The sequence below is a fragment of the Macaca mulatta genome, chromosome 3 (assembly GCF_049350105.2).
Source record: "Macaca mulatta isolate MMU2019108-1 chromosome 3, T2T-MMU8v2.0, whole genome shotgun sequence".
Lineage (NCBI taxonomy): Eukaryota > Metazoa > Chordata > Mammalia > Primates > Cercopithecidae > Macaca > Macaca mulatta.
Window position 1 is genome coordinate 191,509,017 of NC_133408.1, and position 24,604 is coordinate 191,533,620.

Sequence of the window (24,604 nt, forward strand, 5' to 3'; positions counted from 1 at the left end):
ATGATAGACCTGATCAGACGCTCTAAGCTCAAATTCAGACATACAGCTGAGATGGCCAGCAACATCGTGACAAGTTGCAAAGTCTGCCAGCTTAACAACGCCTACCCCCAATCCCAGGCTGCAACGGGAACAAGGCTCAGGGGAACCAGGCCCGGTATCTACTGGGAAGTAGATTTTACTGAGATAAAGCCAGGAAAATACGGGTATCGGTACTTACTTGTCTTTGTAGACACTTTTTCAGGGTGGACTGAAGCATTCCCCACCAAGAAAGAGACTGCTCAGGTTGTAGCAAAGAAAATCCTGGAAGATATCCTCCCCAGGTATGGCTTCCCCGTCCAGATAGGGTCAGATAATGGGCCGGCCTTCGTCGCTAAGGTAAGTCAGGATTTGGCTTCCATCCCTGGGGCAAATTGGAAACTACACTGCGCTTACAGGCCCCAGAGTTCAGGACAGGTAGAGAGAATGAATCGGACCTTAAAAGAGACCTTAACTAAATTGACTATGGAGACTGGCGCTAATTGGGTGGTCCTTCTCCCCTACGCTCTGTTCCGGGCCCGTAACACCCCTTACAGACTAGGCCTTACTCCTTATGAAATTATGTATGGCAGACCCCCACCCTTAGTTCCCGGCCTAAAAGATGATCTGCTCAAGTCCGAAACAGAAAATGTCTCTGAACTCTTGTTTTCCCTACAAGCCTTGCAGAAAATTCATCAAGAAATCTGGCCCAAGCTGAAAGAACTATATGAGACCGGTCCCCCGCCGACACCCCATCCGTACCAGCCGGGAGACTGGGTCCTGGTCAAGCGACACCGACAAGAGACCCTAGAACCCAGGTGGAAAGGACCACTCCAGGTACTCCTAACCACACCCACCGCCCTGAAGATAGAAGGCATCGCATCGTGGATCCACTACACCCACGTCAAGCCAGTGGACCCAACCTCTGATCTTCTGGGACCAATCACGGCGGCGGCTGAAACACCGGACACGTGGACTGTGGACAGAGCTAAGAACAACCCCTTAAAACTCACCCTGCGCCGACAACATAGCTCACTGCAAACATGCAGTTAGATAGTCTAACCCTAATGTTAGTCGCCCTAGTGGCCGCTGGAGAAATCACAAAACCAGCTCATAATCCCTTTGTCTGGAGATTCTGGCTTTATGAAAACCGAACCCACCCTGGGCAACCTCATAAGCCCGGAAAATTATTGGCCAGTGCTGATTGCCCTTCCTCAGGGTGCAACAGCCCAATTCTACTAAATTTTACCGGTTTTCAAATAGCCAAACCTATGACACCAATAATATGCTTTGAGTTTGATCAGACTAAATACAATTGTAAACACTATTGGTGGCACCAAAATGCTGGCTGTCCTTATAACTATTGTAACATCCACAGGCCCCGTTATTGGGGAGAGAGAAAACAGTTAGACCCTAAATGGCCCTTCTATCGTAGACGGGATAAAGACTTTCCATATACATGGATAGTTAGAGACCCCTGGAACTCCCGCTGGACCACACCTCAACATGGGGCTGTATACTACTCCCCCTCCTCCACATGGCCTAGCAGTCACCTCTATCTGTGGCGAGGCCTAGTGCAAGTACTGCCCCTGGTCCACGGGAATATCCAACGACAGGAAAACAGACTAACACAAGACTTACGTCCTTTCTCCTGGTTAAAGTTATTACAAGAAGGACTAGAACTTGCTAACCTTACAGGACTTCATAGCCTGTCTGGCTGCTTCCTGTGCGCCACTCTAGGGCGTCCACCGCTAACAGCTGTCCCTCTGCCATGGGGACCCTCTACCTTTGCCCAAGCTAACAACCTCCGAAACCACTCGTATGCTCCTATCCTGAACGTGCCCCTATACCTAAACCCCAGTCAGGAGAAGTTTCCCTACTGTTTCTCAGGAACCAATTCCAGCCTCTGCAGCATCACTGCAACGCCCCCTAATATTACCTTAAGAGCTCCATCAGGCATATTCTTCTGGTGTAATGGAACCTTACCTAAGAACCTACCTAGTCCTTCTGTTAATAACCTACTATGTCTCCCTGTCACATTAGTTCCCCGGTTGACTCTACTAACTGCTGGCGAGTTCTTAGGGTATACCGGTAACTGGACTAGTGCTATTATTCACCCAGACCCTAGACCAAGACCTGCACGAGCCATATTTCTCCCCCTCATTGCAGGAATCTCCCTCACCGCATCCTTCATTGCGGCCGGACTGGCGGGGGGAGCCCTAGGTCACACCCTCATAGAAAGTAACAGGTTATACCAACAATTTGCCGTTGCTATGGAAGAGTCGGCTGAGTCCCTTGCCTCCCTTCAGCGGCAGCTCACGTCCCTAGCTCAGGTAACCTTGCAAAACCGGAGGGCCCTAGACCTACTCACTGCAGAAAAAGGTGGTACATGTATATTTCTAAAAGAAGACTGTTGTTTCTACATAAATGAATCAGGACTTGTAGAGGACCGGGTCCAACAGTTACGCAAGTTAAGCACTGAAGTAAAAACACGGCAGTTTGCTTCAGCTGCAGACCAATGGTGGAATTCCTCTATGTTTTCTCTGTTAGCCCCCTTCCTTGGACCCCTGCTAAGTCTACTATTTCTGCTTACCGTAGGACCTTGTGCTGTTAACAGAATTTTACAATTTATTAGGGAGAGATTTGACACCATACAACTCATGGTCCTCAGAGCCCAATACCAACCTGTAAACGCTGAAACAGAATCAGACTTATGAGACCCAAGATTGGCTCTGAAGATACCTGAAAAGAAGGGGGGAATGAAAGGAGCTGGGCACATTCCTCAGCCCCGGGCTCAAAACTCCCTGAGCCTAGCACAAACACATCCCATCCTCCCATCCCACCACCATATATCTCTCAAACTCCCTGAGCTCAGTACAAACACCACCTGGAAAGTCTCCGATAAGGAGACAGCCGTACAAGGTTACTGAAAGCGCAGGAATTTCTTTGTTCCCCTACAACTTTCGGGCTATAAAAAGCAAACGCTCGCATTGTTCGGGGCCCTCTTGTATACTGTGTAAAGGAGGGACCAAGTTCGAACTTGTAGTAAAGATCCTTGCCGCTTGGCTTTGACTCTGGACTCTGGTGGTCTTCTTTGGGGAACAAACAGTCTGGGCATAACAGTGTTGTGCATTTATGTTTTTCTAGGAATTTGATCATTTTACCTGAATTTGTAAACAGTACTCCTATTTTAAATGTGTCTGTATTTATGCCTCTTTTTCATTGTTTTCTTATTTGTGCATTTTTCTTGATGTTTTGCCAGTGTTTGTGTAACTGCCCAATGGGTTCTTCCTGCCCACTCCACAGAGAAAATCATACCCTGAGACCATAGCATTGCAGGCAAGAAAGAACTTCATTCACGTGAAGCTGGCCCAGGCAGGAGAACTGGGCTTATCACTCACATCCATTTTCCTGAAGGCTCAGGGTTTTTATGGACAGTTTGGTGGGCAGGGAGCTAGGGAATGGGTGTGGCTGATTGGTTGGGGATGAAATCATAGGGGGGTGGAAAACAGTCTTTGTGCACTGAGTTCACCTCTGGGACCAGTTGAGTCATGAGTCACAAACCTGGGTAGGAGCCGTATGAAAGATATCTCAAAAAACAATCTTAGGTTTGCTATATGTAAAATGTTCGTTCCCTGGTGCCATAAAGAAATAGCACTCGAATATAAATTTAATTCTCTCAGCAAGGCAGTCTTTATTTTCTGCAGAAAGGGTGCTCATCACAGATGGAATAATGGGGAGAGCACATTCGAACAAAGGAAGTAATTTTTATACCTTATGCTGTTCCTGCTACTGTGTCCTATCTCCATTGGCTGGAGCCGGACCGCACAATCTAAACTAAAACCTGATTGGCTAACAGTTTAAAACTTTTCTAAATAGGTAAAAGTAATGGAAAGACAAAGGAAAAGAGGAAGTTGCTTGTGCCAAATAGGGAAGGGGCATAGGCTGCGAGCTGGAACGTGCCTGTGAGCATGACCAGCACAAATATTTTGGTTAAGGTACAAGGACATAGAATGTACTATGTGCCTATGAGCATGTTTAACAGCTACGCAGGATAGGGCTTAACAAAGAGTTATTAGCATAAAGAGGCTTAAAGGAAGTTAGTCTTTAAAAGAAACTGTTATTTCTAACACGATTTACTCTTTAACAAGAAGGGAAACTTTGAAGAGGAACTTTTTACTTTCTACAGGTTCTACAATAATGATGTTATATATAGGAACGATGGAGGAAGTCATGAATTTTGCGACGTCGGGCCACATGACTCCCGAGCAGTAAGGGATTATAGAAACTACACCTACATTTCAGTGGAGTTTAGGCCCTTCCAGTTCCCATTATCATATTCTTGCTTACAAAGGTGGTTTTCAGTCCCTGATCAAGGAAAGGGGCTAGTTACAGGGAGGGGCTGTTATCATCCTTGCTCCTAAGTTAAACGGGAAACCACATTTCTCCTAAAGTTAGCTTGGCATACACCCAGGAGTGACCAGGGACAGTTTGGAGGTCAGAAGCAAGATGAGGTCAGCTATGGATTTCCTTTACTGTCATAATTTTGCAAAGGCAGTTTTATTTCGTTAATTTTACTGATCTTTTAAAGAACCAGCGTTTGGCTTCTGTTGTCTTATCTTCATTTTCTATTAATTCCTGATAATGTTTTTGTTATTATTTTATGTTCCTTGGGTTTATTCAGTTATATTTTTCTTAATTCATAGTTTGTGGTCATATTTTCTAATATAGGCATCAAAAGCTATAAATTTAGCCATATCCTATGGGTTTTTAAAAAGTTGTATTTTCACTCCTTAGTTCTGTAGAAATCTCTGTAGTGTTCATTTGCACATTTTGTAACCTTTCTAGTTACTTTGTTACCATTGGTTTTTGGTGGACTTGTCTTGGTCACAGCATGTGACTCCTTGACCCCACTGGTCGCACACCTCAAGAGCCTTTGCTCTTACTCCACCCTCCCCCAGATAGCTTTTCCCCACATAGCTGCAGTACTCACTAGTTTACGTCTTGACACAAGTATCACGTTTTCAGGGAGGCCTTCCCTCTCCATCTTCCTGAAGCTTCACACACCTTCTCCTTGTTGCTCTTCCCTGCTTTATTTTCTCTCCTCAGAGCTTATCACTTTCTAATGTGTTATTTAACACAGTGTTCCCAGCTGGATAGAGAAGGAAGTAAAGCCATTATGGGGTGTATAGCTGGAGACAGAAATGGAATTAAATCGTAAGGAAAGTGGGGAGGGCTGAGTGCCTGGACTTTGCCTGTCATGAGACTGAAGACATAGGGGTAGATGCAGCTGAGGAGTCAGTGTTGTGGTTGGAGAGGAAGATTTTTTTTTTTTCATATGGAGTCTTACTCTGTCACCCAAGCTGGAATGCAGTGGTGCGATCTCGGCTCACTGCAACCTCTGCCTCCCCGGTTCAAGCAATTTTCTCCTGTCTCAGCCACCCAAGCAGCTGGGATTACAGGCGCCTGCCACCACGCCCAGCTAATTTTTTGTATTTTTAGTAGAAACGGGGTTTCACCATGTTGGCCAGGCTGGTCTCCAACTCCTGACCTCAGGTCCTATGCCTCCTAAAGTCCTAGAATTACAGGTGTGAGCCACCACACCCAGCTGGAGAGGGAGGTTTTAACTTAGAAGTGAAGAGGTCATCACATCAATCCTGGATGATGATGAAATTGAGGGTAGGGCAAAGTTCCTTATGTGGAATTTAGGTAAAGGTGACAGCAGGAACACTAACCAAGACATTTGGAGGCAGGTTGGACATGGTCCAACATGATAGTGGGAATCAGGCTAAAGAAAACGTGAGAAACCACATCAGTGTCCATCTTTCATAGCTGCTAATGGAGCAGCCCTTGCTTCCTTCAGGGTCTGTTTTGGGTGGTTCCCTTTTGTGAGGGCCAAGCAGCTCATGGTGGAAGTGGGAAGGCTGGGAGTGGTTTGAGGAAAACAGCCTGTAAGTGTGAATCTTGCTGTGTGGTTGAAGAAGGGGTTGGCTCCCTAGGTGCCTAGTTCCTCGTGGATTCAGAGCAGCCTGTCCGGTTACAGTCTTCAACTTTAGGATCTCATGGCCTTTGGAAGAAGCAGTGCTTTTTTGTTGTTTGTTTACTTGCGCTTTGTCTAACCCTAAGCAAACATTTTAGGGAGTTATAATGTCTGTTTCACCTAAATGTTACTGCTCTGTACATTTTTGTTGCAATATTTTTGTTGCACGTTGCATTTTTTTTTTTTTGTCTTTTCCTTTGCTCTCATGGGCTTCCTTAGAGAACATTTTCTTCTACTTCAGGTGTTTTGTGTTTTTCTGTTTATGTCTTTAGTTTTAAAAGTGCCTGCAGCTAACATAGCAGTGCTTTCATTGGCGCCTGATTTTCCTTTGTACTATTGTCATTTTCAGCCATGCCTCTGGTATTACTGTTGGTGGGAGTTTTTGTTTGGTTGGGTTTTTGTTTTGTTTTGGTATGTTACTGTTGTTTTGTTTTTTCACTTTTTAATTGACTTGTAATGGAATACTTAATAGTTCTTGGTTGGCAGACAGTTAAGAAACAGAACTGTTTACCGTCGTCTAGGCTCATGGCATAACCTTGTACAAGAGAACCTGATTTTACCAGTGGTGCTTTACTGATGCCGATTTGCTTTGTCCTGATCTTTTGGGGATAATACCATTTTTAAGATTATTTTATGCTGTAGAAATAAGTAACTTAAAAGCAGTATCTCTGTGCAGTTTTCTTATGTATCTACATTGCTTATAGGGTTTCTCTGCCGTAAGTCTATTTAGTGAGATGATTTTATATGTGCATTGGGCTCCTTAGAAAGAATTCCTTAGGAAATTGTATTAGCCTCCATGAAGATCAGATATCAGAAAGTTTAGGAAAAATCGCCAGGCACGGTGGCCTCACGCCTGTAATCCCAGCACTTTGGGAGGCCAAGGCGGGCAGCTCACCTGAGGTCAGGAGTTTGAGACCAGCCTGGCCTACGTGGTGAAACCCCATCTCTACTAAAAATACAAAAATTAGCCAGGCATGGTGGCACACACTTGTAATCCCAGCTACTTGGGAGGGTGAGGCAGGAGAATTGCTTGAACTCGGGAGGCAGAGGTTGCAGTGAACCAAGGTCCCGCCACTTTACTCCAGCCTGGGTGACAGAGTGAGACTCTATCTTAAAAAAAAAAAAAAAAAAAACTAAGGAAAAATTGCTGTTCGGTGCCACATTTAGTTCTTCTTGCCTTGTTTTATAGGTGAGGGAACATAATTACTTGAACTCTTTATTTGAAAATAACTTAGATCTAGAGTGGACACTAGGGCAGGCATAACCTTGATTGGAAAGTAGAACTTTTTTTTTTAAGTTGCTTATATTTATTTTTATCGTTTTGAGACAGAGTCTTGCTCTATTGCCCAGGCCACAGTACAGTGGTGTAATCTTGGCTCACCACAACCTCTGCCTCCCAGGTTCAAGAGATTCTCCAGCCTCAGCCACCCAAGTAGCTGGGATTACAGGCACCTGCCACCACCCCCAGCTAATTTTTATATTTTTAGTAGATACAGGTTGGCCAGGCTAGTCTGGAACTTCTGACCCCAAATGATCTGCCTACCTCAGCCTCCCAAAGTGCTGGGATTACAACCGTGAGCCGCTGTGCCTGGCCAGAGTTGCTTAGAGTTGCTTATTTATAATAATAGATTTTAAGATCCTTGGATTACAAAAAGAATCTTGCAGTTGTATAGTTGGAAGGGACTTTAGTTGTCCTGTTATGATACATGTGGTACTTGTTATTTTCCTTGTGAAAAGTTATAACCTGATGAGAAAAATTACCCAACTGAAAGCAGTCCAGAACAAAGGTGAAGAAGTATCCATTAACATGGGCAAATGAATAAATCAGCTATTTCACTGCCATTGGTTCTCTGAGCATTAACCCACGGGCCTGAGGTTTTCATTGTTGAACCCTTTTTAAAAACTCAGTACTATCCATATATCTTCTTGTATTTCAATCTGCGTTAACTATATGCATAGTGGTCCTCCTTGTTGGTTTGGAAAACATTGATTCTGTATTTGGTGGATGATTTAAAAGTGTGCTAAAGTGTCTAACATATTTATTCTTCTTTTTTAGGAAATTGAAAATGGCCCTTCAGCTATGCTAGGTCTATAATGGGAAGTGTCACAGTTCGGTATTTCTGTTATGGGTGCCTTTTTACATCTGCGACCTGGACAGTTTTGCTTTTTGTTTATTTTAACTTCAGTGAAGTGACTCAGCCACTTAAGAATGTGCCCGTCAAGGGGTCTGGGCCCCGCGGACCATCTCCAAAAAAATTCTATCCTCGTTTCACTCGAGGCCCAAGTCGACTACTCGAGCCACAGTTCAAAGCAAACAAAATCGATGATGTGATAGACAGTCATGTTGAAGATCCAGAGGAAGGCCACTTGAAATTCTCTTCTGAATTAGGTAAGTATATGATGTTTACCAGCAGCCATATCAATGTATTTAATCAACGGAAGTTTGATTAATTAGATTAATTAGGAGATTAGAAATGCTGCATCATTTTTTCCCACACTGATTTATTTTGTTTGTGAACTAGCTGAAGTTCTGTGGTTTCTGCGAGGGGTGTCAGTGGGGATTTATATTCTAATTTATCCAGTTCTGACTTCAGTGTTTTATGAGAAAATAAACAAGGTCCAGTGAAGAAAAACAAAAAAAGAAAAGAAAAATTAAAAGGCTAGAAAGAAAATGGAACCTATGGGAGAAGGGGTTTGTTTTTTGTTTGTTTTTTTAAGAGATGGGGTCTTACCATATTGCCCAGGCTGTCCTCGAATTCTTGGGCTCAACTGTCCTCCCACTTCAACCTTGAGAGTAGCTGGGACTACAGGCACGTACCAGTGTACCCGGCTCGGGAAGAAGGTTTTAATTGCTAGGAGTGTTAATAAGGGAAAGAAATGGTTGAAAGTTTCCTTGACTGTGTTTAACTTATTTTTAAGGGTACATTTAATTAATACAGAACATAAAGTACTGAGTTTAAAAATAAGCTGGGGTTATTTACATCTAATATGATTTTCACTTAAGAGTTACTAAGGTGCTAGAAAAAAATATATGTATATATAATATAGTTTATTAAATCTTAGTATAAAATAGAAAGCTCTTTTTCCTCTTAAAAAATTATATTCTCTTCAACTTGGATGCAAGACTCTATTGTCTATGCCTTTGAATACTGCAATTTTAGAGTGTTGATTTTGACAAATTTTAAGAGATAAATGAGCAATATTTGTTATCATTAAAACTTAAAGGACTTGGATCTTGTCACAAAAACATCAAATAATAGGTAATTTAAGAGTAAAATAAAATACATTTTTGAGAGATTGAGAGAACCTTAGAATGTGAAAGAAATGTTAAAATAGTTTTTACTTCGTCATAGTTTCAAAGAAATAAGATCAGTTCTTAGGACTTAATGATTTTCTAATAAAGGAAGTCAAAAGTACGTAAAATTTTGTGAGGAAACAAGCTAATATCTACTTCAGTTTTCATTTAAAATATTTTTAAATAGAGATGTCTCACCAACTTCAATTTTCATAAAGTACAATTTTCATAAATCTTTTTCAAATAGCCAGTGGACATTTTTAAAGCATTAATGGGAAAATATCTAGCTCTTTTATTTATTTATAGTTACATTGGTAAAGTTTTTATCAAGAAGTAATACTGGGTTTACCATTTTGAATAGACTCTGTATTTGCTTTTGAAAGAAGTAGTCAGAGAATTGTAGATATTTGAATAACAAACTCCAGCTGCCTAACTGAAAAACTAAATTCCTTATAGACTATCCTAAAGAATCCACCAAAAAAACCTATTAGAGGTAATAAATGAATTTGGCAGTTGCAGGTACTAGATCAACAGGCAAAAACCAGTTGCATTTCTATACTGTAGCAATGAGTGGCCTGAAAATGCAGTTAAGAGATCAATTTTATTTACAATAGCATCAACAGTAATAAAACGCTTAGGAATAAATTTAGCCAAGGAGCTGCAAGATTTGTATGCTGAAAGCTGTAAAACATTGCTGAAAGAAATCAAAGAAAACCTACATAAGTGGAAAGATATTCCAGGTTCACAGAATGGAATGCTAAATACTATTAAGTTGTAGATATCACCCAAAGCAATATATAGATTCAGTGCAATCCCTATTAAAATGTCAGTGGTCTTTGTTGTAAAGAGGGGAAAAGGTTATCCTGAAATTAATATGGAATTACAAGAGGCTCTGAATAGCCAAAACAGTCTGGAAAAATAACAAAAGTTGTAAGACTCAGACTTTCCAATTTTAAAAATAAATTGGACTACATCAAAGATAAAAAACTTCTGTACATCAAATAACACATCAAGAATGTGAAAAAAGGGCTGGGCGCAGTGGCTCATGCCTGTAATCCCAGCACTTTGGGAGGTTGAGGTGGGTGGATCACCTGAGGTCAGGAGTTTGCGACCAGCCTGACCAACATGGTGAAACCCTACCTCTGTAAAATACAGAATCAGCTGGGCGTGGTGGCAGGCGCCTGTAATACCAGCTACTCGGAAGGCTGAGGCAAGAGAATCGCTTGAACCCAGGAGGTGGAGGTTGCAGTGAGTCAAGATCGTGCCATTGTACCCTAGCCTGGGCGACAGAGCAAGACTCTGTCTCAGGGGGAAAAAAAAAAAAGTGAAAAAAGACAACCCACAGAATGGGAAAAAATATTTGTAAATCATATTTCTAATAAGGGTTCATTATCTAGAATATATAAAGAATGCTTGTTTGTAATTTTATTTCATTTTGAGACAGGGTCTCGCTCTGTCACCTGTGCTGGAGGGCAGTGGCGCAGTCACGGCTCAATGCAGCCTCAACCTCCTTGGCTCAAGTGATCCTCCTGCCTCAGCCTCTCGAGTAGCTGGGGCTACAGAGGTGTTCCACTGTGCCCAGCTAATATTTGCATATTTTGCAGAGACAGGGTTTCACCATGTTGCCCAAGCTGGTCTCGAACTCCTGGGCTCAAGCCATTCGCCGGCCTCGGCCTCCCAAGGTGCTGAGACTATAGGCATGAACCACTGTGCCTGGTCTAAACAATTCTTAAAACTCAATTATAAAAAGACAAATGGCTCAATTTTAAAATGGGCAAAGGATCTGATAGACATTTCTCCAAAGAAGGTATACAAATGGCCAAGCAGCAGATGAAAAGATGCTTAATATAATTAGTGATTACAGAAATGAAAATAAAAACAACAAGATAACCATCTCACACCCACTGGGAGGGCTATAATAATAAATTTAAAAAGGAGAGTAACAGGCAACAGTGAAGATGTGGAGAAACTGGAGCCCTCACACGTTGCTGGTGGGAATGGAAAATAGTATAGCCACTGTAGACAGTTTGGCAGTTCCTCCACAAGTTAAACGTAGAATTTTCATATGACCCAGCAGTACCACTCCAGGGTTTGTACTTGAAAGAATTACCAACAGGTGCTCAAAAACTTGTTTTCAATGTTCATAGCAGTACTATTCTCAGTAGACAGAAGGTGACAACATGTTATCCAAATATCCATCAACTGATGAAGGGATAAACTAAGTGTGGTCTATCTGTACCATGGAATATTATTCAGAGAAAGGAATGACGTTGTGATACATACTACAACATCTATGAACCTTGAAAACATTATGCTAGTGAAAGAAGCCAGACACAAAAGGTCACATGTTGTAGGGTTCCCTTTATGTGAAATGTCTAGAATAGGCAGGTCCATGGAGACAGAGGGCAAATTAGTGGCTGCCAGATACTGGGGAACAGGAAGAATGGGAATAACTGTTTTAATGCGTATAGGGTTTTCTTCTTTGTTGCTGAAAATATTCTGCAGCTAGATAATCGTGCTGGTTGTACAGCATTGAGAATGTACTAAATGTCTCTAATGGTACGTTTTATGTTATGTGCATAATTATCACAGTTAAATGAAAAATCCAAAATTTCTTACATAAAATAAATTTAATATAGAAGGAATTAGTATAAATAATATAGCAGTAGTTAAAAGTATGCAGATTTCTGAGTAGAGAATTATTGGACAAGCAGGGAAAGGAACCTATGAAAAGGTACATTTGAGAAAGATTATTGGCCAGGCGTGGTGGCTCACACCTGTTATCCCGGCACTTTGGGAGGCTGAGGCTGGTAGATTGCTTGAGCTCAGAAGTTTCAGACCAGCCTAGGTGGTATCTACCGAAAGTTTAAAATTTAGCTGAGTGTAGGGGCACATGGCTGTAGTCCCAGCTACTTATGAGGATTGTTTGGGGCCAGGAGGCAGAGGCTGCAGTGAGCTGGAGGCAGATTGCACCACTGCACTCCAACCTGGGGGACAGAGCAAGACCCTGTCTCAAAAAAAAAAAAAGAAAAAAAAAGAAAATCAACCATAAATTTAAAATTAAAAACATTTTCTCATTTAATCTGAAATTAATTATAAAATTAATCGAAAAGGGTCCTCTGGAATGTTAATTGAAGTTTGGCTACGATTTTATTTGAGCAGGGGAGTAAGAAAAGTAAGCTAAAACAATCTTTTCGTATGGCATCTTTTCATCAAGAGACCTATAATAGAACATGATCCTTTGAGTATTCAGCATGAGGTCACCCTCTGATACTTGTAGAATTAAGGAGTATTTATTGAGACTCTTCTTTGTGCAAGGCTCTGCTCTGGGTGCTAGGTATCAAGCAATTTTAATTTTATTTATTTTATATTTTGGTCATCACCAAAGTGTCTTCTCTTCTGGAGTTTCCTTGTATAAAATGCTAGTGGAGGTTTGTTGTTTTGTGTTTAAAAAGGATGAACTGCAGTTGAAACAGTTTCAGAGAGAAGGCATATTAAGATATAATGTTTCTCAAAGTGGATTTAGGGACATTAGTTAGGTTCAAATAAATTGGGGAAACACTGCATTCTATTTTGTTTTGAGACAAAGTTTTGCTTTTGTCACCCAAGTTGGAGGCATGATCTTGGCTTCCTGTGGTCTCCCTCTCCTAGGTTCAAGCGATTCTCCTGCCTCAGCCTCCCAAGTAGCTGGGTTACAAGCGTGTGCCACCATGCCTGGCTAATTTTTGTATATTTAGTAGAGAAGGGGTTTCACCATGTTGGTCAGGCTGATGTTGAACTGCTGACTTGCCACAATCCACCCACCTCGGCCTCTCAAGGTGCTGGGATTACAGGCATGAGCCGCCATGCCTGGCCGGAAACACTGCATTCTATCTCTCATCCCTTTACACCTGGATAAAACATGCACTGTATTAAAGGAACAGAGTTCTACTATTTTAAAACAATGGGCTTTTATTTATTTATTTCGAGACAAAGCCTTGCTCTGTTACCCAGGCTAGAGTGCAGTGGTGCAATCTTGGCTCACTGCAACCTCTGCCTCCTGGGTTTAAGAGATTCTCCTGCCTCAGCCTCCCAAGTAGCTGGGACTATGGGAATGCACCACTACTCCTGGCTAGTTTTTGTTTTTGTTTTTGTTTTTTTGTATTTTTAGTAGAGATGGGGTTTCGCCATGTTGGCCAGACTGGTCTTGAACTCCTGACCTCAAGCAATCTGCCCGCCTTGACTTCCCATAGTGCTGGGATTACAGGCATAAGCAACCACACCCTGCCTGATATCACAGTGACTTTGATTAGGCCTGTGGAGGAATTCCCTAACAGTTAAACCAGAAACTGTGAAGGTTTTTTTTGTTTTGTTTTGTTTTTTTTATTTAAAAGACAGGATCTCACTCTGTCACCCAGGCTGGAGTGCAGTGGCACAACTGTGGCTCACTGCAGCCTTGATGTCCTGGGCTCAAGCAATCTTCCTGCCTCAGCCTCCTGAGTAGCCAAGTCATGGAGACTACAGGTGTGAGCCACCATGCCTGGCTAATTTTTTTTTTTGTAGTAGAGACAAGGTCTTGTTGTGTTGCCTAGGCTGGGCTCAAGTAATCCTCTTGCCTTGGCCTCCCAAAGTGCTGGGATCATAGGCATGAGCCATTGTGTCTGACCTGGGAAACTCTTTTTATAGAAAACCTTATCAATTGCCTTTTTCTGCAGAGAGACTCCTGTAAAAACTTGGATGTAACTGAGGCCTGTTGAGGGCCATTGGGGTTTTAAAATCTATTGCTTTAATGGAAAATTATAAAAAATTTTTTCCTGGTTGCTGGTAAATTTTTCTCTTGAATATAATAAACTATTAAGATTATGGCTTGTGGCCGGGCGTGATGTCTCACGCCTATCATCCCAGCACTTTGGGAGGCCGAGGCGGGCAGATCACGAGGTCAGGAGATCCAGACCTTCCTGGCCAACATGGTGAAACCCTGTCTCTACTAAAAATACAAAAATTAGCAGGGCATGGTGGCATGTGCCTGTAGTCCCAGCTACTTGGGAGGCTGAGGCAGGAGAATCGCTTGAACCAGAGAGTTGGAGGTTGCAGTGAGCCGAGATTGTGCCACTGCGCTCCAGCCTGACGACAGAGGGAGACTCCGTCTCAAAAAAAAAAAAAATATGGCTTGTGAGCAGATGGTGTTTATAGTTAAGACACACTTGCTTTGACCTAGACTGACAAGAATTTGACTTCAACCTGGAGACAACCTAAGTTTGAGAAAAGAGATATTAGATTATAATAGGATAAAGTCAGCATTTTCTTAAGATCATAATATCATAAACAGTAACTGGTGATACTTTCTAGATTTAATTCACTCACTTCACTCTTTTGCAGGTATGATTTTTAATGAACGCGATCAGGAGTTGAGAGACTTGGGCTATCAGAAACATGCTTTTAATATGCTTATCAGTAACCGCTTGGGCTACCACAGAGATGTGCCAGACACAAGGAATGCAGCGTATGTGCCTTATCGGATTTGCAAATACATTTTAACAGCACGATGTTTTTAGTGTCAGTGTAAGAGGTCACGAGGATGGTGTTCCTATTTCCCAGTGTAGCCCTTTATTCAGCATACTAGGAAACTTGAGACAGATTTTCACTTGTGTTACTTGTGAAGCCACATGGTCTGAGATGTACCAGCAGAGTCCTAGAGCTTGCTGTGTCTCCTTTAACATTTCAGATCACCTGGGGAAGGAGAGTAGGGTGCTAATTAAATAACCTGAGTATAAGTTTGTTCTAAGGTGCTAATTAAATAACCTGAGTATAAGTTTGTTCTAAATGTTTATTGATTGGCTTCGTGGCAAATAGGAATTAAAATCAGTGAAGAATTTTACTCCTCATTTCACTTTTCTGTTTCATTATTTTTGTTCCATCAAAGGCTTTTCATGCATGTGGTCAGTCATTCGACAGACAGACATTTGTTGAGCACCTTCTATTTGCTACATGGCTTCTTGAGCCCTGGAAGAAACAAACAAATGTAGTAGTTTCTGAGTTCTCAGGGCTCGGAGTCTAGCAGGGGAAGCAAATAAGTCAACAAGTCCTGGCGGTAGCACATGAGTAAGGGCTGTGATAGGGTTTGGGGAAATGGGGGCATAGTACTGGAGTGGTCCCTGCAGAGAGGTGACAAGGCTGGAGGGAGGCAGGGCTCAGATGCTGGAGGGTTGTGTGTGTCCTGGGAAATAATTCAGGGTTCTGGATTGTGTTCTCTAAGTTCATGGCTTTTTTTTTTTTTTTTTTTTTTTTGAGATGGAGTCTCACTCTGTTGCTTAGGCTGGAGTGTGGTGGCATGATCTTGGCTCACTGCAACCTCCACCTCCCAGGTTCAAGTCATTCTCCTGCCTCAGCCTCCTGAGTAGCTAGGACTACAGGCGCACACCACCACGCCTGATTAATTTTTGTAGTTTTAGTAGAGAGGGTTTCACCATGTTGGCCAGGCTCGTCTCGAACTCCTGTCCTCATGATCCGCCCACCTCGGCCTCCCAAAGTGCTAGGATTACAGGCGTGAGCCATTGCGTCTGGCCAGTTCATGGCTTTTTGATGTTGCTTAAAGCTCCTTCCCCTTTTTTTCCAAATAGTTGCTTAGAATGATTTGTTACATGGAAGCTCTTCTGTTATCTTGTTATATCATAATTTATTCAAATCTTTTTTATTATTGGGCAAAAAAATAAAATTTCAAATATAAAGTTTTATATTTGTTTCCTTTTGAAACCTCATTGAGGAGAAGCTGGGCATCAGCTTATGAGTGCTGCACGAAACACTTGGCGTGATTTTGGTAAAAAGAACTTATATTTTTATGTAACCTCTCTTCCAAAAAAGAAAAAAAACCCTGAAGTTTAAAAAATGTTTATCCGGCCGGATGCGGTGGCTCACGCCTGTCATCCCAGCACTTTGGGAGGGTGAGGTAGGTGGATCACGAGGTCAGGAGATCGAGACCATCCTGGCCAACATGGTGAAACTCTGTCTCTACTAAAAATACAAAAATCAGCCAGGCATGGTGGCGCATGCCTGTAATCCCAGCTACTCAGCAGGCTGAGGCAGGGGAATCACTTGAACCCGGGAGTCGGAGGTTGCAGTGAGTTGAGATTGCGCCACAGCACTCCAACCTAGCGACAGAGCAAAACGCCATCTCAAAAAAAGAAAGTTTATCCAGAAGTAAACAAGATAGCAGGTATAGGAGGGAGACATTATTAACAAAATGTAAACTCTTGAAGAAGAAACTGTACTGTTTTTGTAAATGCTTTTAAAAAAAAAATTGTTGTTCCCATAATGTTAGAAAGAGGCTGAACAGGCTGGGCATGGTGGTTCACTCCTGTAATCCCAGCACTTTGGGAGGCTGAGGCGGGCAGATCAGCTGAGGTAGGGAGTTTGAGACCAGCTTGACCAACATGGAGAAACTCTGTCTACTAAAAATACAAAATTAGCCGGGCGTGGTGGGGCATGCCTGTAATCCCAGCTACTCGGGAGGCTGAGGCAGGAGAATTGCTTGAACCTGGGAGGTGGAGGTCACGATGAGCCGAGATAGCGCCCATTGCACTACAGCCTGGGCAACAAGAGGGAGACTCTGTCTCAAAAAAAAAAGGGAAGAGGGTGAACAAGGGGACAGTAAATCTGTAGGTGAATAATAATCTAAACCACTTGCACCTTTTAAAATGTCAGAATTTCTTCATCTTTATCTTTACAGATGTAAAGAAAAGTTCTACCCACCTGACCTGCCAGCTGCTAGTGTTGTTATCTGTTTCTATAATGAAGCGTTTTCTGCCTTGCTTCGGACAGTGCACAGTGTCATAGACCGCACGCCAGCACACCTGCTTCATGAGATCATCCTTGTGGATGATGATAGTGACTTTGGTAAGGAATGCTGTAACTGGTAACAGTGGATGCAGGCTGTCAGTCAGTCACTACAGCACTGACAAACATTAACACAGCTGAGCTTTCCAGTACGTGGTAGGTAGGGATCCTACACATGCAGTCATAGCTGGGCTGACTACAAATAAGTTTGAAGAAATTCGTTATCTTTGTAACCTGCTTATAAACTATGCTAACCAAATTTGGCCCTTGAAATTTTCCCCGTGGCTTACTTTAAAAAACACACCTCTTTTTATTTGAAATAACTGTAGATTCACAGGAAGTTACAAAGACAGTCTGTGTACCCTTCACCCAGTTTCTCCATCATAAAATTCCCCTGTCAGAAGCAGGAATCCACATTGGTACAGTGTGTGTGAGGTCCAGGGTTTTTCTGTCAACAGGTGGACCCACAACCCTCACTGCAGTGATACAGAACTGTTTCCTCACCTGGAGGGCCCTCATGTTGCCTCTTTCTAGTCGCACCTACTGCTTTCCTCTACTCTTCCCCAGTCCCTGAAACTACGACTCTATGATTTTGTTTCCATCTCTGATTTTGTTATTTCAAGAATGTCATATAAATGGAATCACACAATATGTGACCTTTTGAGATGGACTTTTTTCAGTTGGCATGATGCCTTGGCTTATGCCTCTCTATTAAGTCTCTTACACTGATTTTCCCCAGATAAAAGTGGATTGCATTCTGATAGCTCCTCAACCAACTCTGAATGCCAGTATTTTATGATTCACTACATACTCTATATTCTATACGCCTTTCTTTAATTCGACATAGACTCTTGCTAAGAGTGGCTTTGTGTACCCAAACAGGATAGAAGGCTTTTTATTACACTGCTCATTCAGCTCTCAGTGACCTTACAAGAAAGGCCGGAAGCCCATTTTATAGAGGGAGAAATATAAAAATTAAGTAATTTGCTCAGGACCCCATAGCTGTTAAGTAGTAGAGTGGAAGTGAGACCTGTAGTCTGCATAGCTCCAAGCCTTCTGCTCTTTTCATGACAGCAGCCTGCAGAAACACAGTGGTACAGGTGTATGCCAGTGACTTTTTCACACACTCAGGCATTTCTTAAGTGCCACTTGTATCAACATCGGAGTTGGTATATCAGTATACTTAAATATAGATGGTAAAGAAATGGACAGAGACTCATGGGAGCAAAATTCTCAAACCTTGGCTAAAAACAAACAAACAGAAAACCTAACAAATAAATCTGGGTCTGGACCAAGTAGAAGATTGGTTAATACTGATTTCTAGAATTTATGGTGGTTTTTTTTTTTTTTTAAGTCAACTTGTATTTTGGTTTTCACTTTGTGGCTATTTTATCTAAAAGGAAAAATTCATAATTTGGGGTGGTTTGTATATTAACTATGGAAAGAATTACTGCTTATTATCTTACATGATCTTTCAAGTTATTATGAAATATACAGGTGAGTGACATAGAATTCCTTAAAAAATATTTAGCAACCTTGGAAGAAAGATGCTGAATTAATAAAACAACATATTCAATGCTCTTCTTGTTATTCTTGGTAGGGGCAGTAGAAGTTTCTTAAATATTTTGAAATGGACTAAGACTTAAATTCCTTGGTAATAAAAGGCATTTATATCTCATTTTCTTTGTTATCACTGTGATTTATATACAGTCAGCTGAAAATTTATGCACTCGAAATACTCATTCCAAACATTGTTTATGCAAAGTATTGTGCTTGATGCTATGGAGATACAAATAAGTCTATAACTAAAGTAAGTATTCCTCTTGGCTAATATTCCAGCTCTTACCCTTCATTTCTTTCCTTCCTTTTTCTTCCTACAGGATAAGCTACAATACTCATTTAAAATAATATTCTATATTTTGTTTTATTGATGTGAATTTTAGCAAGTACTAGATACAACTTTAGCTGTAAAGTGTCTTTATATATGTCTCATACAGCTTGAATAATTGTGGGACTCTATTTTCAGATGATTTGAAAGGAGAACTAGATGAATATGTCCAAAAATACCTCCCTGGAAAAATTAAAGTCATAAGAAATACAAAGCGTGAGGGATTGATTCGAGGAAGAATGATTGGCGCGGCCCATGCAACAGGTATCACTTGTTAGCTTTGCTCAACTGGTGTTGGAAGACAAGGGCTCGAGCCTCAGCACCTGTCCTGATTCTGCAAAGTCTATGAAAAGTGGTGTTTCAAATGGACATTGCCAGCAGGAGAGATGAGGCTTGTTCTGTTTGGGAAAGGCCTGTTCATAACTCCAGGCCTGCTTGCTACCCCAAAGCACGTAGTGGACGTAGTGGACGTAGTGCACGTAATGGACGTAGTGCAGGTAGTGGACGTAGTGCAGGTAGTGGACGTAGTGCAGGTAGTGGACGTAGCGCAGGGGGCTGAACTCTCAAATCCTCAGTGTCTGTTTTCATAGCGACGCTTTTTTGATAGTTATTGCCCCTCAAATAGATTTTATATCTTGTTCACTTATATAAGCAGAAAAGCCCGGACCAAAATGTAACTGAACTTTTATGTTTTTAAATACAAAATTTAAAAGTATGAACCCAAACTGTTGCTCTTCATAACCTGCCACTGGGTTCGTGGTGGTCAGCACTGCTCACCGCCGCTCCCCCTGTGGAGCCACTGGTTGTGCTGGGCTGAACTAGGACTTCACTTTTAGAATCTGTCTTCTCTTCTTTCTCTGAAACCCACAGTGACCTGAAGCAATTAACAAAAAAGAGAAGCAGCTCCTCTACATCCCATCTGCAGTGGATGCAGACTGAATTCAAGGCTTGTGAGACTATTTTTTCTAGGTTTCTAGTCATGTAAAGATTTACTGAATTGACTGTGTGGAGTTATTCAAGGCAAAGCAATACAGTGAAAATTGTGGGGTATTTTCAGTATTAAGCCACTCAAAACGTGGTTCCATTAGAATGCATGTTTGCTGTGAATTGACTGTTTTTAGATAGCAATAGTTATTTAGGTTTTTTTCCCTTTATGATCTCTTCAGGTCCTCATTCAGATATAGTTTAGGATCTGTCAGAAGCAAGTCAGTTTGCGTGGAAGTCATTGTTTCAGGTTCACTGTGACCAGGTATAGTCTTCATTTAGTTAAATTGGTGTTAATTGGAAAAAGTAACACTTTTAGAATAAGAAAAGCTCTGAATCCATTTTCTCCTCTAAGCAATCATGATTGAATTGATCCCACCTCACCCCCACTGATGTGCATATGGGAGGTTCTGCCTTTCTGCATTCAGTGACAGGGGGGAGCTGCCTGCTGCCTACATCCCCACAGCTTCAGGCTGTTTACAGACACTGATCTGTGGGACTGATTCACGGGCATCATTGAAAACTGAGATACTGCTTTTATCACTAGTTGAAGTTGGATAAATAACATCTGGTGCTTTAAGTAGTTCATGTAAAATCTTGATACATTTCATGAGTGCACTTTTAGAAAAACAATAATGCGACCTGATGATGAGATTCTAAGTTTCTCAACTGCTCAGAACAACCATGGAGCTCTTAAATTTGAAATTATATGTTAAAAAAAAAATCCTCAGTTCTGCTCACATTTATCGAAGGGAGCTTAAAGTGCAGGATAAAATGTTGATGATTTATATTTTGCTAGCTAGAAGAAAGGTGTATCCCATTGGCAGATGAGAGCCACTGAAGCGAAGAGGGTGGGGGGCAGTAGAAAGGAAAGGTGGGAGATGGAAGAAACAGAAATGAGCAAGAGGCGTCCCCGACAGCGCCCCCGGCTGCACCTCCCTCTGCGGGCAAACTGCTGTGTGGCAGCAGCCAGCCATGGTTACAGTGCATTTCCTCGTCACCAGTGAGAAGGCAGCTGTGTTCTCTGTACTCTGTTTACTGAGGCAGAGAGATGTATTATAAGTGTGTGCTAAATTTCGAAATATTTTGATTAAAATAATTGTAATAAAAATATCTACACAACTGGCCACTGTCGTAGCACCAAAACATCTTGAAATACTCAATATCTGGCCTTCCAGAGAGCTGACTTGTTCCTGTGAGACTGACTCCGTTTCCTGAAGAGAGTGAATTGCCTGTCCGTTTTCTCAAGAGGCGCGCCTGTGATTTGTATGGGTCCCTCAACTACAGCAGGACACTGCTCGCAGCATTACTGGCTGAGGGACGTCCTTGCTGACCATCAGCAGTGAAGTGTGGTGCAGCAGTTAAGCCGTCTGGGGCTGGCAGGGTGGCAGTTCGTGTTTCGTGCTGTGTCACCGCATCATCCCATTGGACGGGTGGCTGTGCCTAAATTGAGTGTTGCAACACTCTCCTGAGCCTCTGTTGTTTCCTCCCCAGGAGAAGTCCTTGTGTTCCTGGACAGCCACTGTGAAGTGAATATGATGTGGCTGCAGCCCTTGCTGGCCGCCATCCGTGAGGACCGGCATACTGTGGTGTGCCCAGTGATCGACATCATCAGCGCCGACACCCTGGCCTACAGCTCATCCCCTGTCGTCCGCGGAGGGTTCAACTGGGGGCTGCACTTCAAATGGGATCTTGTCCCCCTTTCTGAGCTAGGAGAAGCGGAGGGAGCCACTGCACCAATAAAGTAAGATCGCCCCTTTGTTTGAAAAATTCCTACCAGTGGTTCCTTACAAGAGAAAAAAATGATATGAAAGATAATTCCTCCTTTGTAAGGAGCAAAAGTGTTGACTTAATTTGTACATTAAAAAATTCTTGAGTATGTATTGAATTGTATGCAGTCTGCCAAGTCCTAAGGAAAGATTGATGAGTAAGATACTATATGTCCCCTCAAGGACTTAGAGCCTTGTGAGAAAGGCAGACAGACCACGCCACCATTGCAGAGGAAGCCCTGGGAGGGCCCATGTGGTGTTTGCTCTTGGTATGTCAAACACCGTGGTGTATTTATTGTTCACTAACTTACCTTCAGTTGTTTGGTAACCTGAGTGATGCTGTGGAAAACATTAATGCGTAAGCCTTTGCTTCCATTAGGGTTTTGAAGTTGTATTCCTGCTAGTATAATTATTAAAGTCATAGTATAGGAATTATTTTATGTTCTCATCTGTGTTTCATCTTCTGTAATATAAATCTGCCCTTCTTTCTTATTTTTGTTTTCTTTAAAAATTTCTTATGTAGATTGAATTCAGAGAGGTTTGCCTGTATTTTAACTTTTTAAAGAATGCAACATTTGTTCTTGATTTGCCAGAGTGTGATCAAAATTGGTACTTTCTCCAAACAATGCCAGGATCTCAGAATATTCACGTTTCAGTTATTTTTCCCCCAATTTACTTGTTATTGTTGCTGTCCACATAATTTAAAACCCAGAAGCCATTTCTTACATAGCAGTATTCACACAGGCTTGCCCAAGTATCTCCCCTTTATGTTACCCTGTTCCTTCTGCAGCTGCAGGCTCTATCCGGGATTGCTCTCGTCCTGGCTGAAGAACACTCTTAGTCGTTCCTTTAGTTGGACCTCCTAGTGATTAGTCCTCTGTTTTTCCGAAAATGTCCTTGTGTTTCAGCATTGTTTTGAAGAACATGTTACTCAGTATCCATTTCTAGGTTGGCAGTGGCAGACATGCATGTTCTTTCAGCGTTTGAAGGCATCATTCAAGAACCTTCTGGCATTCACCATTTCAGACAGGAAGTCAGCGTTGTTAGTCTTACTTTGCTTCCCTTAAGATAATCTCTGTCTCATTGGCTGCTTACATTTTTTTGGTCTTGTTTTTAAAAAGTGTTTTTTGGATATGTATAAACATGGTTACTTTTTTGAAGTAACTAATTTGCTGCCAAATTCTGCCTTGTCTTTTTCTTTGAATATACTGAGCAATTAAAGTCTTTGCTTGATGATTCCATATTTGAAACCCCTGCGTATCTGTTTCTGTTGTATGTTGTTTCTCTCATTTTGCTTTCATATGATTTTATCTTCCCATTTGCCTGGTTATTTATTTGTTGCTTATTTATTTTTGCTTAGTGCCAGACATGATGTATGAAAAATTATAGAAATACATTCATACCTGGGATGATGTTTTTTCCCTGCAGAGATAATTTTGCTTCTCTTCTGCAGGCAGCTTGGCCCACTAGAATCCACACTCCCCTCTGTCTAGTTTTAGGAAGTGAGCGGACTGGAAGCTAGCTCGAGTCCCTGAGAGGACCAGTCTACGGCTTTTCTCAGTCCAGCACAGCGCTTCTCAGCCTTGGCACTACTGACATTTTGGGCCAGATAATTCTTTGTTGTAGGGGCCCTCTTGTGCATTTTAGGATAGGTAGCAGAATCCCTGACCTCAGCCCAGATTCTGGGAGCACCCTGCCACACAAACACATCAAGATGTGACAGCTAAAAATGCTCTCAACATTATGAAATGACCGTTGGGGACACAGTCATCCCAGTTGAGAGCCACTGGTCTAACGTGTGAGTCCAACTCCCAATGTGTGATGTTTGCCAGGTCTCTCCTTGGTGGACCTTAGAGCCCAGTTTTGATCCCCAAGGCTCTGTGAGATTGTCAGAAGGAATGACCATATCAGGTGGCTTTCTATCAGAAATGGTTATAATAGGAAAAGAACCTCTGAGACTTAGAAAAGTAGCCTTCATATGCCAGATACTAGCATATTATTAGCAATCTAGAAAATTCAGTTGTATGGCCTGGCTCATTCTCTGATACTGGATAACATGTTTCATAATCATTAATTTAATTTTTATTAGTTATGTTCCAAAATGACACTGAATATTTTAAAAAAAAGTACTAGGTAAGATAACTGACTATGTGGAATGAGTACAGTAATTGTTTTCCTTTTTCGAGGTCACCAACAATGGCTGGAGGTTTGTTTGCCATGAACAGACAGTATTTCCATGAACTTGGACAGTATGATAGTGGCATGGATATCTGGGGAGGAGAAAACTTGGAAATATCATTTCGGGTAATTTTTTTGCATGCTCAATTAATAACTGTGTGTAGTGGAATATGATTTTCATCCATGATCTCATATTTTCTTTATGTTCTCCTTGATTATTATATTTTTTGAGATAGGGTCTTTCTCTGCCGCCTAGGCTGGAGTGCAGTGGTGTGATCATAGCTCACTGCAGACTTGACCTCCTGGGCTCAAGCGATCCTCTTGTCTCAGCCTCCTGATTAGCTGGGACTGCAGGCACGTGCCTGTAGTTTTTCTATTTTTTGTAGAGATGAGGTCTCACTGTGTTGCCCAGGCTGGTGTTGAACTCTTGGGCTCAAGTGATCCTCCTGCCTCGGCCTCCCAGAGTGCTCCATGATTATCTTTATTGACAAATTGTCCTTAATGAATGCTACCTTGCCAGAATCTGTGATATGGATAATATCTATTCGAAACGTCAGAAGTGTACATGTTGATCCATTGACTAGGAAAACAACAACAAAATGAAAAAGCATGTAAGAAGCCAT

General features: G+C 41.9%; 1 protein-coding gene across 7 annotated transcripts in view; it reads left to right on the forward strand.

The window, feature by feature from the left end:
• The window catches only part of GALNT11 (polypeptide N-acetylgalactosaminyltransferase 11), an 89,066-nt gene that overhangs the window by 53,856 nt on the left and 10,606 nt on the right, over window positions 1–24,604 (forward strand). For 4 of the 7 annotated variants that reach the window (XM_015135327.3, XM_015135328.3, XM_077997782.1 and 1 more), the window contains 6 exons: window positions 8,112–8,444; window positions 14,709–14,832; window positions 17,056–17,222; window positions 19,189–19,314; window positions 21,529–21,778; window positions 23,990–24,107. In XM_015135327.3, coding sequence (XP_014990813.3) covers window positions 8,150–8,444; window positions 14,709–14,832; window positions 17,056–17,222; window positions 19,189–19,314; window positions 21,529–21,778; window positions 23,990–24,107 — 1,080 coding nt within the window. In that variant the 5' untranslated portion in view covers window positions 8,112–8,149. The remainder of the gene's footprint in view (window positions 1–8,111; window positions 8,445–14,708; window positions 14,833–17,055; window positions 17,223–19,188; window positions 19,315–21,528; window positions 21,779–23,989; window positions 24,108–24,604) is intronic. The other 3 variants (XM_077997784.1, XM_077997781.1, XM_077997783.1) reach the window with 1 other exon arrangement.